Source organism: Gossypium raimondii, chromosome 4, assembly GCF_025698545.1.
Source record: "Gossypium raimondii isolate GPD5lz chromosome 4, ASM2569854v1, whole genome shotgun sequence".
Lineage (NCBI taxonomy): Eukaryota > Viridiplantae > Streptophyta > Magnoliopsida > Malvales > Malvaceae > Gossypium > Gossypium raimondii.
The window spans coordinates 44,087,901-44,103,959 of NC_068568.1; the positions used below are offsets into that span (position 1 = coordinate 44,087,901).

Here is a 16,059-nt window from a genome sequence, read left to right on the forward strand (position 1 = left end):
AGCCTGGCCCGGCCCATTTTTAAATAAACATTAAAAAATTATTTTAAAAATAAAAAAATAAAAAAATATTTCAAAAGTATTTTAAAATTAAAATTTAAAAAATAAAAATAAAAAATATATATTTATTATATTCGGGCCAGGCTGGGCCCGGGCCAAAAAAGTGGTGCCCGAGGCCCGGCCCGTTTTTTTACCCAAGCCCATATTTCGGGCCTATATTTTTACCCGAACCCTCCCATATTTCGGGCGGGCCGTCGGGATTTCAGTCAAATTTGAGAAATAATCTTTTAGTTAAACTCTGTTTATTTGTTTCAATCAAACACAGATTAGTTTAGATTTTATTATTATTATTTGACATATAAATTTAGCCTATAAATAGGCTTTTTTATAACCTTAGAAAACACACCCATTAGAGATTAAAACTCATAACACATTTAGAGAATTTTGTGTTTACGTTTTGAGGGTTCTTTGTTTTCGGGTTTTTGGGATTTAGTTTTTATCTCCATCTTTTGTGCTTTTCGTTCTTTTGCTATTATAATAAAATTATCTTTGCCCGTGATTTTTTTATCCTATTTGGAGGAGTTTTTCCACGTTAAATTTGTGTGTTCAATTTCTCAATTTCTTTTGCTATTTTTACTTGTTCCTTATTTAATCGGGTCGATCTCTAACAGATATAAATTTTGGAGAAGAATTATAAGCATCGAGTTGGTGAGTAAATAATACATATTTTTCTTTATTACTTTTTTTTTTGTTTTCTTTAGTTTTAATATATCATTTGGTACTTTAGTTTGACATTTTTTTAATATTACACCTATATTTGTTTTCAATATGGTAGATGCATTTGATAAAATTATATATTTTAGTACCCATATGTAATGGTGTTAACATTTTAGTGTTTAATTGAGTTTTAGATTTAATTTGATGGAAGTTAATTGCTAATATTATCGAGTTCAGACTTTTATGATTTTTTAATAAAATAAATTTAGTGTTAATTATGAATTTATTTAACTTTGTTTTAATTTGTTAAATATAGTTTGCTTGCAAGAATCGCTAATTATAAATATTTATCAAATCATCCCTAAAACTCAATTAAAGGTTAAAAGTTAATACATCTACCTTGAATACCAAATTGTATAATTTTGTAACATATAAGTATTATATTGAAAAAAAATCATAAACTCATCTTTTATTTTATAACAATGTTAAATTTTCAAAATGAAAATTAAATAGTTTGTCGTATTTAAGAAAAAAGAAAGAAGAAATTCACAACATTTGCAGGAAAAAGCCAAAGACGTGACGTCATATATTTTATTATCATTAAATCAACTTGTAAAAAGAAAATTGCTTTTTAAAAAATTGGGAAAAAGAAAGGCAAAGATCAACAAAAGAACCCTTCAAATTTCGTACAAAGAAAAAAAAGGGAAACAGCCAATTGGGAGATGCCACCTGAGTAACACACAATCATTTTTACTTCCAAGAATTCGATATTTCTACGTGGCAGAACATGACTGGTTAAGAATCTTTCTGTGGACAGAATACTTCTTTGTCATTTTACGTTTTTAGGTCCAACACAAAAATATTAAAACAAATTAACAGTACAAAATTATGGGCTAAATTTTCAAAACCCTGAAAGTCCCAACCCTTAAACCACCTCCAATGGATTGACGCCACGTGGTGATAAGCGGGCGACCTAAAACTATTTAGATTTTCTAGGTTACACGTGGATTAATATAATTGGTCATTGATGTGCGAAAGAAAGCCAAGTTGTACGATTAATTTCTCTGAAAATATTTAATATTGTAATTTTCTTTCTTGTGTATGAAAACCCAAAGCGTCTTTCTTTCCTTCTTCTTCAGTCTTCTCTCATCACCGTTTCTCTGCAATTTGATTTCTTTTGGAGAAATTTTTCAGTGACAAAAAAGAAGAAGATTTTTTTAGTTTACTGAAGTACCCTTCTGCTGACGTTGAAACCCAGATTTAAATCCTCATGTAAACTTTTTTTTTTATAAGGGAATTTTTTGACATTTTTTTGCAGGTTTGGATATTGTTACCACATGCAGGGAAACCCTAAATTATTTTTTGTTCATTTTTCTTATTTTTTTTGCAGCGTATTTCTCTCTATTTTTAAAGGTCTAAAACTATGTAAAGAAAGATTCTTTCAAGGTGAAGGTGAGAGTTTTGGCTTTGATCTCATAATTTTTTGTTGCCTTTTTTTAATTTTTGCTGAAGTTTGTTTAATTTGTAATGGGCTTAGTTCTTGAGGGGTTTTTGTTTCTTAATTTATAATGTGGGTTTTGGAGAATTTAGTGAAGACTTGAAGTGGGTTTTGTTTGGGTTAAGCATTTGAGTTGAATTGGTAAAATGGTTTTGTTTTTTAAGTGTGTTTTACCTTTGGATCTGAGCTTTGATAAATTAATGTCATGCATTGGTAGAATAAATTAAGTTCTTTATATTATCTTGTTCATCTAAGAATCTAATTAAGTTTCGTTGAGAAGAAAATTAAGTGACTTTGCTATAAAGTAAAGAACTGCTTTGGCTAATATGGAAATATGTATAAATGTTGTGATTGATTGTGAAGTATGAGGAATTTTGAAGTTAAAATCGAAATTCTAATTTAATAAAAGTATGATTCTCCAAAAATTCATTCCCCTTCTTAGATGGTACATTGTATTTCTGTGTTTCGGGTTTCCAACCCTTTGATGGGACCTCAAACTAGCTTATTGATTTAACTTTCTTTTATTGGAGCATCCAACCTGTTTAGAGTTACATTTGACATGCAATTAAGATAATATATTGTTTTTCATTCATTGTTGAAATCTAGCTTTGAGAACTCTCGTCGATGCTGTTATGGTATCTTTGTAGAAAAAATGAAAAATCTTGGAGTTCAAATGTAATTTAATCCACCATATTGCAGATTATGGATCGAACTCAGACATCCTACTTTTTCTTTTCGGGCGTGGGAAACTATATTCTTGATCTGAAATTAGAATTGAAAGCCATCTGTAGATCCACCCCCCTGGGTTTCCTGGGAACTGCTGCCTAAGCAGCTCAGCTAGAATTGGTCTTAAGGCATGAATTTACAATGAAACCTTAGTCTTCTTTGCTTGATTTTGTTCCGAGAAAATAATTTTGGACTTTATGCTTTTAGTTTTTAAGTCTTTAATTTTTGCTCTTTCGTTATGCTGTTAGTCTCCATCTCGGATTTACAGCTTATGCCAAGCTATCTGGTTCATAAACTGGATATTCAACTCCAAGATACTAAATCGTGGTGTGTTATTGTGATTTTTGTTGGCTTGCTTAACCAGGAAATAGGATCATTGTTTCTTTCGCTGGTGGGGACAATGATCCTAACAAAGCAGTATCGTTGTATACACTCGTCTAGTTGTCAATGCACAAAGGGTCATCTAAGTGAAGATGTGATCTTCTTAGTGTTTCAACAACTCAACTGGAATCCGAAGTTGATTGCGACTCTTTCATGCGTATGCAAATGGTTTGATGATCTTGCCAAGAGAGTACTATGGAAAGAATTCTGCAAAACAAGGGCCCCAAAGATGATGCTTGATCTGCAATCTAGTGGAAGTCACAGTGTTGATGGGAACTGGAGAGCCCTTGGAAAACTGCTTATCTATTGTTCAGGTTGTAGCGGTGGTCGCTTGTTCAATAGTGTTCAGATCCCTGGTCATTTTGTTTACAGGACCAGGTTCTCTAGGACCTCAGGGAAGAGCTTCCTTTTACCACAATGCCGGACTGATATTTTATATGTGTCTGACCCTTGTGAACATCTGGACCAAGGGGACGAGGGTGATGTGGGATTTTTCCGAGGAGTTTTCAAGTCATTCTTGGTGTCCAAGGTTCGGAAGATGTTGATTGACAGGGCAGCCAAGCTTCATCCAACAGCAGTGTGCCCTTATTGTAAGGCAAAGTTGTGGGACATGCTGCAAGCTAAGATGATACCGCAAAGTGCAAGCTGTAGGTTGGGTGCTTATGAGGATTGTATCGAGTATTACGTGTGCCTTAATGGTCATATGCTTGGCATCTGCACCCTTTTGCCATTGTCTGATTCTGAAGAGGCATCTGAATCAGAGTGATAATTTGAATGCAAACCAGGTAATTCATGTAGTTAGAATTCATATTTTATCAGAAAGGAAGGGGGTTAAAACTTTTGAGAAAATTGGAAATGATTATTTATGGTTAGTTCAAGCGCAAATTACCCGTTTTTGGTTGCCCTGGGTAGACATTTCCCATGATTTTTAGAGTACATCATCCTTAATGCTACCTACATCTTTTATTTCTTGAATATGAGAAAGATAGTTGACAGTCTATTCATACTGTAAGGGAAGAACCATAAGACCCTTCTTTTTCTCCATCGAATTCCCTGGCGCAAATGTACTTTCCTAGTGAGCTTAATTCAATTTTTGCTAAAATTACATAAAATACCCTTTCCGATGCATAACCAGCAATGTGTATGATGTGGACATGTGGTTAATAATATTTTCTTGGGAGTTTGTGTGAGTTCTTAACTGACAAAACATGCCTACATCTAAGTATATCATGTTCTTTGCAGTTTGTTTGTCATCTCATGTGTGGATTGATCTCCTGGTGGATCAGATATAGATGGTGTGGAGACAAGATGGACAGCACTAACCTTGGTTCTCTGAACCTGAAATCAACCATCATAACTCGGGCTCCTCTCTCTGGTGTTTTGCTGCTTTGTCTAAAGCCCTCACCAAGTGTTCTCTAGAAGGGTTAGAAGCTATTGCTAACCATTTGCTTTTTTTAATTATACATTGTTCTAATGATGGTCAGTGTGAAACGTGTAATATCCCGTACTTTGTACATTTATGTATGGGTCATATATGTTTGAATAGATGATTGGCTTCTCCAATATTTCATGAAGTTGTTGTTTAGATCATTCATTCACTCTGTTTACTTGCTTTTCTTTAAGAAAAATCATCCTGGTTTTGAAGCTTGTTTTCCATTGACCTCTGAAAAGGGTATCTCCGAATCTGATTTTTGACGAGATCCTTGTTCCTATCTGTTACATTCATTCACCATCTTTTATGATACCTTCAAAAAGGGTACCTCTGAATCCTATTTTTATAAGATTTCATCGTTCCTGTTACATACATTCACTGCTTGTGCTTTTCCTTTTTGCCAAAATGCTAGATGCCAAGGGGTGATAACACAGAATTGAAGTACTTAAATTCGAGCTGACATCAAATTTACTCATTGACTGAGATTCTCGTGTAAATATTATGTTTAAGTAATCTTCCATATGTTATAATTGGGATAAATCAGTATATCGGGATCAAAATACTTGATATGTTTGTACACACTGCATATAAAGATAGTCATTTGGGAGAGCAACCAAGTTGCCAATGGTGAGCATTGAGAGGAGGATTATTTTCAAGCTTTGATGGTCACATGAACTGACCAATTAAGCTTCTGTTCAAATTTCAAGTGATTAAAGTTAGTTTTATTTTATTTTTCTAAGTTACTTACCTAAACTCGAAAGCTTGCTAGATATGGCTTGACCTCTTTTCAGTTTTATATGTTATATTATCTATACAATAATTAAAAGAATAATATTAGAATAAAAATATAGGTGAGGTTAAAGCCATGTCAATATAAATATGACAATTTGCAAATGAAGTTAGTAATTTGTAAATATAAATGGTGTTAGCCTAAACCTCACCTAGCCTGGTTCGTATGCACTCAGACTGAAGTAGCCTAAGCTGTTGCCCATGCTTTCGTAATTTCTTTTGAAATACCTTATACTGCATACACCAAATGTAGGATATAGTGCTAAAAATCAATTTTATCCCTTTCTGGCATGTTCTCTGCCTGTTTGAAATATTAGAGATTATCATGAATTAAATTCATTATCCATGTGCATGCCCATCAATTATCCATACTGTCATCATATGCTATGGCATGGCAATCTGGCAGCAGGGCTCACTGCCCATTACTCTTTAGATTTGGCAGTTCCTATCCATTCCAACCTTTGAAATTTTACTTCATATCACAGGAAGAATACTTATGGGAGTTCTTGTATTTGTCATCTTGGAACTGGGACATTGGGGAGCCAGAGTGGAGTTAGGTAAGCAAAGAAAATATTGAGAGCCACGAGCACCTATTTGTGACGCACTGAATCGTCGGTAAAACTTTAAAAAAGATGTCATATACAATATGCGAGAGATTCTAAAGTGAGCTGAGGTATTTCCTTTGCTCAAAATTGTGTAAAACCTATATTAATTTGGTAAAAACTTTAAAGAGCAACTCTCAGACAATCTTTGATAAAGCTTCTTGACTACCTGTTGCTTGAGTATCCAAATCACCATTGAGTCTCTTGAAGACTAGCTTTTGCTGGGGGATTGGGCCATTCGGAACTGCCGTTTGCTCGGTGTCTACCAAGATGGTATCCTCATCTTTGAACTCCCCTCTCAAGATGCCCTTGGCAAGTTCATTTTCAACATTCTGTTGAATCACTCTTTTTACTGGTCTAGCACCATAGTTTGGATCATAACCAAGATTACCAAGAAGCTGAACAGCAGCATCCGTGATCTGAAGTTTTATTTTCTTATCTGAAATCCTCTTTTGCACACGTTCCAGCTGTAAAACAAACACAGAAAAGGCAATGGAGTGACAAACCAGAAGAGAAACAACGTGAGCTTGGCAACATGATAGGGATTTGTATTTCTCTTGCAACCACAGTAGAGATCCTATGGTATTCAGGCTCCAGTATTTGTCCAACATACATATATTTAAATTTTCAAGGTTTTCATATATTTGTAGAGTCCTTAGAGGATCATATCCTTATACCTATGTCCAAATATATGTCAAAAATGGGTTTAATGATCTATTGAGTGAGATCTACCTAAGACCATTAATTTTGATCATTTAAAAGAAAATAATAAAAAATAAAGAGCACGTTTCGTAACTTGCTGAATCAAAATCTAGTCTATAGAAGAAACCACAACCAAGCAATATCAGATTCATGGATGGCCAACCAAACTACCGACTCATTCTTAAAAGGACCATTTGCAGCATCATAGGATAACTGCAGACTAGAGTTTTTTAGTTAACCATTTACTATTGTTGTAGTAGTATATCTTTAGAGATTATTTTTATAGTTAAAAAATGTCATTAATATCCTTATCACATCCTATGATGGATATGACATGGTTGAGGATTCGGAATCTTTCATTCCATTATAATCGAATCTGCATCAAGTAAATGTACATGCAAGAAATTATGCCAAAAGACAGTCATCAGAGCAACTCACCTGTAATCTCACAATACTGCTTATTTCTTCGCGGTCCAAAGGCTGGAACACTATATACTCATCAACACGATTAATGAACTCAGGTCGAAAAACTGCTCTTGCAGCCTCCATCACCCTCTGCTTGATAGTTCCATAAGCTATATTTTTAGGAGTGTCCTCATCTGAGTTAAGAATGTATTGTGAACCCACATTTGAAGTCATAATGATAACAGTGTTGGTAAAGCTCACAGTCCGACCCTGAGAATCAGTGACTCTCCCATCATCCAATATTTGAAGGAAAACATTAAACACATCACCATGGGCTTTCTCTATCTCATCAAAAAGAATTACAGCATATGGCCTCCGGCGAACAATCTCTGTCAACTGTCCTCCTTCTTCATACCCCACATAACCGGGTGGAGCACCTATAAGTCTTGAAACTGCATGTTTTTCCATATACTCACTCATATCAACTCGGACAAGGGCTTCTTCAGTATTAAACAAGTAGGACGCAAGGGCCTTTGCAAGTTCAGTTTTCCCTACACCAGTTGGGCCCATAAACATGAAACTGGCAATTGGACGACGGGGGTCCGAGAGACCAGCTCGAGATCGTTGAATAGCCTCAGCTACAGATCTAACTGCAGGATCTTGACCCACAACACGTTTATGCAATACTTCCTCCAAATGTAATAATTTTTCCTTCTCAGATTGTTGAAGCTTGGAAACTGGTATGCCAGTCCATTTACTAACGACTTCAGCAATATCATTCCCTGTAACTTCTTCTCTCAGCATGGATTTTCCGCATTTCATGTATTCATCTAATTCATTTTCAGCATCAGCAAGTTGACGCTGCAAAGAGTTCAAGCTCCCGTATTTCAGCTCAGCAGCACGATTGAGATCATACTCCCGCTCAGCCTGCTGGATCTCTACATTTACCCTGTCAATCTGTATAATTAAAACAGTTAGCAAATTACGTCCTTTTGTCTTCAATTGATATAAAATAAAGGTCACCCCTGTCTGGCTTCTAAATTACCGTTAGTAGGGGGAAAATCAGGGAACAATCAAAGATGCAGTCTTCACTTGCAGATGTAAAATGAAAAAATGTGATGGCAGAAAATAAAGTTTCTAGAGCAATTTTAAGATAATACTAGCATACTTCTTCCTTGATTGACTGAATGCGTGTCATGACAGTCTTCTCATGCTCCCATTGCTCAGTCAACTCAGCCTGTCTCTTCTTTAAGAGGGATAACTCAGACTCAAGGCGGCTCAGTCTATCTCTCGAAGCTTTGTCAGTATCATTTGTGAGAGAGAGTCTCTCCATCTCCAGCTTCAATACAGAACGATTAATCTCATCGAGGGCAGTGGGTTTTGAAGTGATTTCCATTTTCAATTTAGCAGCTGCTTCATCAACTAGGTCAATAGCTGCAATTAGAAACCACATAGTAGTCAGCACACATTTAAGATGATTAAGAAACCGGGGCATCTAATTGTCTTAAACCTAACTACCATCCTATACTGGGGAAATAGACAACATAAAAAGACAGTTAAGTTGGTTAGCAGCCAGTTGCAAATAATTTGAGTATTGCATGATAACCCATTAATTAATAGAGTTTTGTAGTAGCAGGTTGCATCTTGCATGATGGATCACCAATTCCAGTTGTTACCTTTGTCAGGTAAAAATCGACCACTGATATAACGGTCAGACAAGATTGCAGCTTCCACAAGTGCACTGTCAGAAACACGGACTCCATGATGCAGCTCATATCTCTCACGAAGTCCCCGGAGTATAGAAACTGTATCTTCTACTGATGGCTGACCAACATAAACCTGCTGAAAACGACGCTCCAGAGCAGGATCTTTTTCAATGTATTTACGATATTCATCCAGTGTTGTTGCCCCGATGCATCGCAGTTCTCCCCGACCAAGCATAGGCTTCAGAAGATTGCCTGCATCCATCGCACCATTTGTGGCACCTGAAACAGTGATCATTGCAACAGAAAACAAATAAGGTGTTATCAGTCTATTAACCTTAGAATTTTATTGGGAAAGAAACACATAATTCGATTTAGAATTTTATCAGGAAGGAAACACATATAATTCCATACAGAACAATTATCTCCAATCCGGTAGAAAGGCTAAATTTTCACAAACTGATGTAACCCCATAAACACCGACAAAACAGATGGAAAGCCTCTTATAGTTCAGCCTGCTTTACGGATATCAGACAATCAACCTATATAAACTAGAAACATAAAAAAACATTACCTGCCCCCACAACCGTGTGAATCTCATCAATGAAGAGGATAATTTGGCCATCTGATTCAGTTACTTCCTTAAGCACTGCCTTTAGTCTGTCCTCAAATTCTCCCCGATATTTAGCCCCAGCTATGAGTGCACCCATGTCAAGGGATACAAGCTGTACAGAAGGAGAAACCGGATTCAATCAGCATCCACAATTTGATCATTGGCCAGGATATTGTAGCAACATGTCACTCTAGCACACACCACCATCACACACATCCGAAAAAAGAAAAGCAACATTTGGTTTTTCATGGGAAAAAATGCTAATTAACTTCAAGGATGGCACACACCTTACGATCTGTCAAAGCTTGAGGAACATCCCCTGCCACAATTCTCTGGGCAAGCCTATTAAAAGACACGGTCAGTTCACTTAGATAACATGGTCATTAAGCTAACATTACTTGCGAGGAAGCTAGATACAGCAAACTACATGCCAACCTAAAACAGGAGCACATATAAAAACAAGCACAACATAATAAAACTGAGGCCTAAGTTAATAACAAGGGTACCAAAAGTTCATAATGTTGAAAGTTAGCAATATACCGTGGAACTATTCTGATAACCCAGGAATTTAAAACAAAGAATATTTTTGAAACATTAATTATCCAGTTTACTTGCAGGACTATTTAAATGACCATGCATGAAGCAAAACCTAAGAGCTTAATGCTTACCCCTCGGAGATTGCAGTTTTTCCGACACCTGGTTCACCAATCAGCACAGGATTGTTCTTGGTTCTCCTAGAGAGGATCTGGATGCACCTGCGTATTTCATCATCTCTTCCTATCACTGGGTCAAGCTTTCCTTCTCTCGCCATTGCTGTTAAATCTTTCCCATACTTCTCCAATGCTTCATATTTTCCTTCAGGATCTATAGTCAAACTCACATTGTCAAACAAAAAGTGAAGCGAACAGAAAATACATCATTGAAGTAAAACCCCCCACACAAACTACAACAAAATATACTGAAGCCTTGAGAAGCAAGATTATGACAAGGAGCATAAGTTAAGCTATAATCCACAGAAAATGATGCCTGGAAAATAGCAGACTAGAAAGAACCAAATATTTTTAGCAAAGCAAAAGCCAACCACACACAAGTAAATATTACAACAATTGTTCCACCAGTTTATGAATCAAACGGATGTTTCAACTTTGTAATCAGAAACCTTAATGAACATCAGACCAGTTTTTGCCCTCTTACATCAAACCTGTCTTTATCCACGCCACCAAATTGAACAAGTGGTTAACAGAAGTAAACAGCAGTAACTTCAGATAAAGAAAAGACACCAATACAAGTACTAACAAAAAAAAGGTAATATATGGCCTCAATCAAGGAAGGAGAAAATGCTTCATTCTCTACAACTCACATAAACCTCTATATTTTGCATGTGCCAATTTCATTGAACCAAGTAAATCCCAGAAAGTAATATCAAAGAAAATTCCATTACCTTGGTCAATAACTGACTGACGTCCCCTAATGGATTCCACTGCAGATTTCAAAGATTGATCAGATATCTGGAAATCTGTGAACAACTGCTTCCCAAAACGTTGATCTTGTGTAAATCCAAGAACCAAATGCTCAACAGAAACAAACGAATCCCCATAATCCTTCTTGTACTCCCTAGCACGTTGGATTAGAACTTCCAAATCGCGTCCTAACATTGAACCAGCTGACTCACCCAAAACCTAGTACGATTTAACAGCATAGAAGAGCTATAATCAGGATACAAGACTTTGTAATCCAAAGAGGGAACACAGTTAACATAATTTCAAAATATATTTTCACATAAAAAGAATCAAAATTTGCACTTGCATATATTCTCAAGAAGCTAAAAGTTTTCACCAATCAGCTTTAGTAAAACAATACTGTGATGAACCATAGCGGCAAACAATGCATCCAAGTTGAATTGCATGTAAACAAATGCACCACAAATAGACAAGAGTAGAGAATTAATATCAATGTTGAAGGACTGAAGGCATTGTACAGAACATGGAAAAGACTATATCAGAATGTAGTAGGGGTCACCTTCGGCTGCCGTTGAATGAACTTGTCAGTAGCTTCAAGAAGGCGAGTATTGTCAACTCCGACTTTAGCAAATATCCTACGAGCAAGACCATTCTTCTGCTCCAAGAGAGCCTTCATCAAGTGTTCTGTTTCCACAATTTGATGCTTGTTCTCTCTAGCCACATCTGGAGAAGAAACAATAGCTTGCCAGGCCATTTCTGTGAACTCTTGTTGAGTAATCTGTCATAACATCCCTACCCCCACTCAATAAACAATCTCAAAAGAAAATGACATTTAAAAAAAAAACAACCTACTTCACATCATACAAGATCAAAACTTTCAATGCTCTATAAGTATAAAAACACTTGATAAGATCATTGCCGAAATAAGGTAGCAAAAGAGCAAAATTCAAATTCATAAATCAGCAGAATTTGCTTAATCCAACACAATATTTGCACTGAACCAATAAAATCACTAAAGAGATAACTCTTAGGGTGAGTTTGAATAGACGGTGTGTTTACCTAGTATAAAAACAGCGGTGGCGGTGAGATTAGATACTGTAGCGATACTATAGCGTGAGACAAAAAAATAAACTAAACGCACCGCACCGCACCCAATCGCCCATCCAAACCCACACTTAATCAATAGATATCCAATCACCAAAACATCAACAAAAATAAATGCATTAAAAGAGAGTTTACAGAACTTTCTTTCTTTTACTCAAAATTGGGTTGGCAAATAAATCGATGAAAGTACCATCTAACGAAACACCTTCAGTCGATGTAACGAAAACCATCAAAATACTTAACAAAACTCACCCTTCCCGCTGAAGCTTCACAACGAACAACAAAAGGTCTTGAAGAAGTCCTGGAAAACTTGTCGAGAACCCCATTTTTCCTTAAGTGAAGCGGTTTAAACGATTTTAAGGAGTTGGGTTTTGAAGGGAAGCTCAAAGAAATGCATGGGTGTAACGAAAAGAGATTGTTTTTATTAGAAAAGGAACGTGTAGCGCATAAACTGACGCCACTAAACGACGCCACAGAAGAAGAAGCAGCAGCCATTGTCGGTCCAAGGTTTCAGAAAGGGAAGTGTGATCACAATGAAATACCAAAAAACCGAAGATGGGTTTGCGTGAGAATAAGGGAAAAAATGAAAAAGAAAAGAAAAGGGTGAATAGGTCTCTTCCTTTTCCTGTTGTTGTCTCGCGGCTTTTTTCTCGGAGTTTCTCGTTTATCTTTTATGTTTGTTTTTCAAAAAATAGTAACGTAGTGTGTTATTGTTTTAGTGACGATTAGTGAGGAAAAAAGGAGTCCGTCGGGGATTTGATTTGTTCAGAGGTTTAGGCGGAGAGACTTCGTGAAGTGTCGCGAAAACATCGGAATTCCTTTATGCTCATACACGTGGATTCTGATGGAAAATTCAGTAATTTCGATTTTTTTTTTGTCTTCTTCTTACAAAATTTAAGGGTAAATTACAAAATATTCGCTTTTATTTTTCTTAGATTATATTTAGCCATTTATATTTGAAATATTACGTTTGAGTCATTTACGTTATCGTTTTATTACAAAGTGGTCACTCTGCTGTTAAATTCTGTTATCTTCCTAACGACAATCCTACGTGACAATCTAAATAGATTTTAAATGGCAGCTTGGATATCTAGTTGTTGAGATGAAAATAGGTTTTTAATTAAATAAATTTAATTTGGACTGCCATGTAGGACCGTCGTTAGGGAAGTAACGAAGCTTAACGGCAAAGTGACCACTTCGTAACAAAACGATAATGTAAGTGGCTAAAACGTAACATTTTAAACATAAATAACTAAAATATAATATAAGGTAAACAAAAATGACTATTTTTACAGTTTACCCAAAATTTAAATTAGGAAACATATTGGTTGAGAAGCCCAATAAGGCGGTCCATGATCCAAGAAATGAAAAGTATAGTAAAAGTTTTACTCTTAAGTACGAATGAGAAAAAGGTAGTCAAATAAAATATTCCAATTTAACTCTTTTTTATCAATTGTTGCGTAAAGCCGTAAGATTGGAAACCCCTACTGTTAGCTTTGATTTCTGTCTTTTTAAGTGATGAAGTATGGGTTAAGTTAATAATCGATTTGATAAATCAGGGGCATGACTTGTTTGAGAGTTTATTGGTTAGTATAAATAAGAAAGGGTGAATAAGGTGGGGATGGGAAGGCCATAGGGTATGTTAAATACTGTTTTGAATGTTCTTTGTAAGTATTAGTGGGGTGTCTGGATGTTGTTGTTTCGGCCACAAAACTGACTAAAAGAAAGGGGAAAAGGCTTGAAAGGTTGCCCACCAACAATGGTAATAAACGTACCTTGATAGTGTAAGGTTAGGTAGAGAGCTAAAAAATCTGAAATAATTGGTCTACATCCTGAGAGCCATTCAATACTCAAACTAACATCTAAAGGGATGTTATGACATAGCGTTATGTGTCATTGAATGTTTGAGATTCGTCATCAGCTTGCAAAAGAAAAGAAAAAAGGACCCGAGAGATGAAGCAGTTAAGCAAATGTTCATCAGCTAGGTGGCTTGGTGCTTGGCATAGGTTGGCAGTTGGAGGGCTTGCGGCAAAGAATCCAATACATGAAGCTGGTTATTTTTATGCATCCATTTATACCTTGTCCTGTAATATAAAAGACAACCATGAATAGTGTTTGATTTGGTGGAATAGAATAATATTATGTTGAAAAAGCCAATTCAAAAGGTTAGATCTATGGAATAAGCTAATAAGGAATTTGTGTGATTTATTTGGGGGCGGGGGGGCAGTGGTTGGGTTAGTTTGAATGGAGAATTGATGGTCATGAACGACAAAGACGAGTTCTATGTACTTGGTCTCAAAATTGGTTTCTAAGGTAGATTTGAGGTCTTGTATCCGAGAAGCAAAAGTTCCTACAACACTTCGAATATTTTGTTGAGGTGAGGGCATGGTGGTTATGGCGGAACGGCAATGAAAGCACCAATGAGACTAATGAAGAAAGACAATATTTCTTATATTTTTATGCAACCATGTCACTTATTTATAATGCTAGTAGTTCACGCCCACAATTCTCTCAATTATTTTATACTCAGTCCTTGATATGTTTCCATGGTCTCTAATCAATGCAATATAATTCCATGATTTCTTGCCAACTTTTCATCCAATAACAAAATCTCTAGTCCAACTTGGGGGCTGGGGGTAAGGCAAGTGGTACAAAGCAAACCAAAGTCATTAAACAACAGCCTACATAGAAATAAAGCAATCAAGTGAAAGCATCACGGGCCGTAGATCGAAACCTGTGATAAATGCACACAAAATATCCCAAGGAGATCAACTAATTAAATGAGACTTATTTGACCCACTTGAACTGGCCCGATTCGTGGAACGTATAGAGAAACCTATCTACTTGAAGCATTGGTGGCCCAGTGAAACACGCCAATAAAACTAGAGTTACCATGGCAAATATTGTAAATCCTAAGGGATAAGATTGTAAAGAGTTTAAATCCCTTAGGACTCTCATCTTGTAGATAGGTTTTAATCTTAACCGTCGATGTAATTTAAATTGTACTTTTGGATCTAAGGGAGCTCAACTATAAATAGAGGTCTTCCCCCCTTATTTGTATTATTTCATTCATAGTTATTGAATATATTTGAGAGTATTTATTCAAACACCTTGTTCGTATGCTTTCTTGTGGCTTTTCTATTCGATTCGAGTTCCTTTGTCTTTTAAGGTTGTTTTTACTTTGTTTCGGTGCCTTAGAGAATTTTCTTTGAAGAATTCTCACTTTCGATAGATAGGCTGACTTAGGGTGGGTTTGGATGGGCGATTGGGTGCGGTGCGGTGCGTTTAGCTTACTTTTTGTCTCACGCTACAGTATCGCTACAGTATCTAATCTCACCGCCACCGCTGTTTTTACACTAACCGCAGGTAAACGCACCGCCCATCCAAACTCACCCTTAGACGAATTTGAAGTGACAAACTTGCCTAAGGCCGTACGGTTTGCAAGACTTAAGTTCTAATCCCATGATAGTTGGTATCAAAGTCAATGTTTAGTAAGGCGTCAGTTGAGATGACAAAAAGAGTAGACAAGTAGATTGAGGCTAGGGAGACCCGTGGAAGGGGCAAGAAAGCTAGCAAATTGAAGGATATGTTGTTGACTTTGGAAAGTTGAGTGGTCAATCTCGAGGAATCCATGAGTTTGTGAAGGAAACACTCGAGGTAGTTGAGAGACGCATCTATGAGTTGGACTTGATGAAAGATCAGCTCAAGGAATATGTGGTGGAGAATCTCGGTTTTAATGTAGAAACGATGCAAAGGGTGCTCAATTCCATTGTGGATTATTTGACAGAGAAAGATGATGCTTTCAAGGTTGTGGTGTTGGCCTTAAAGGAATAGATTGAGGAGCTCAAGGTGGAACTCGTTATCTGCAAAGCTACTTTGTGTAATAAGGTGTTAGTTGAGACACCCAAGCCTAAGGTGGATGTCATTAAG

The 16,059-nt window shown here is 36.3% G+C and overlaps 2 protein-coding genes across 5 annotated transcripts; one reads left to right on the top strand and one right to left on the bottom strand.

The window, feature by feature from the left end:
* Positions 1–1,821: 1,821 nt before the first annotated feature.
* LOC105779756 (EID1-like F-box protein 2) lies at positions 1,822–4,909 on the top strand. Of its 4 annotated transcripts, XM_012603674.2 has the most exons (5): positions 1,822–1,986; positions 2,105–2,166; positions 2,912–3,066; positions 3,303–4,104; positions 4,562–4,909. In XM_012603674.2, exon 4 carries the CDS (start codon positions 3,339–3,341, stop codon positions 4,083–4,085), a length of 747 nt encoding a protein of 248 aa, XP_012459128.1. In that variant the 5' UTR covers positions 1,822–1,986; positions 2,105–2,166; positions 2,912–3,066; positions 3,303–3,338; the 3' UTR covers positions 4,086–4,104; positions 4,562–4,909. The 4 variants fall into 4 exon arrangements, with proteins under 4 accessions (XP_012459128.1, XP_012459127.1, XP_012459126.1 ...); XM_012603673.2 differs by having other exon boundaries at positions 1,822–2,166; XM_012603672.2 differs by lacking the exon at positions 2,912–3,066.
* A 1,224-nt stretch (positions 4,910–6,133) lies between these two features.
* LOC105779755 (chaperone protein ClpB3, chloroplastic) lies at positions 6,134–12,935 on the bottom strand. The gene is made up of 10 exons (XM_012603671.2): positions 12,382–12,935; positions 11,585–11,803; positions 11,007–11,244; positions 10,234–10,429; positions 9,853–9,907; positions 9,527–9,677; positions 8,926–9,234; positions 8,418–8,683; positions 7,283–8,206; positions 6,134–6,609 (listed from the first exon to the last, which is right to left on the bottom strand). The coding sequence occupies exons 1-10, from the start codon at positions 12,622–12,624 to the stop codon at positions 6,280–6,282; spliced, it is 2,931 nt and encodes a 976-aa protein (XP_012459125.1). The 5' UTR covers positions 12,625–12,935; the 3' UTR covers positions 6,134–6,279.
* Positions 12,936–16,059: the final 3,124 nt, after the last annotated feature.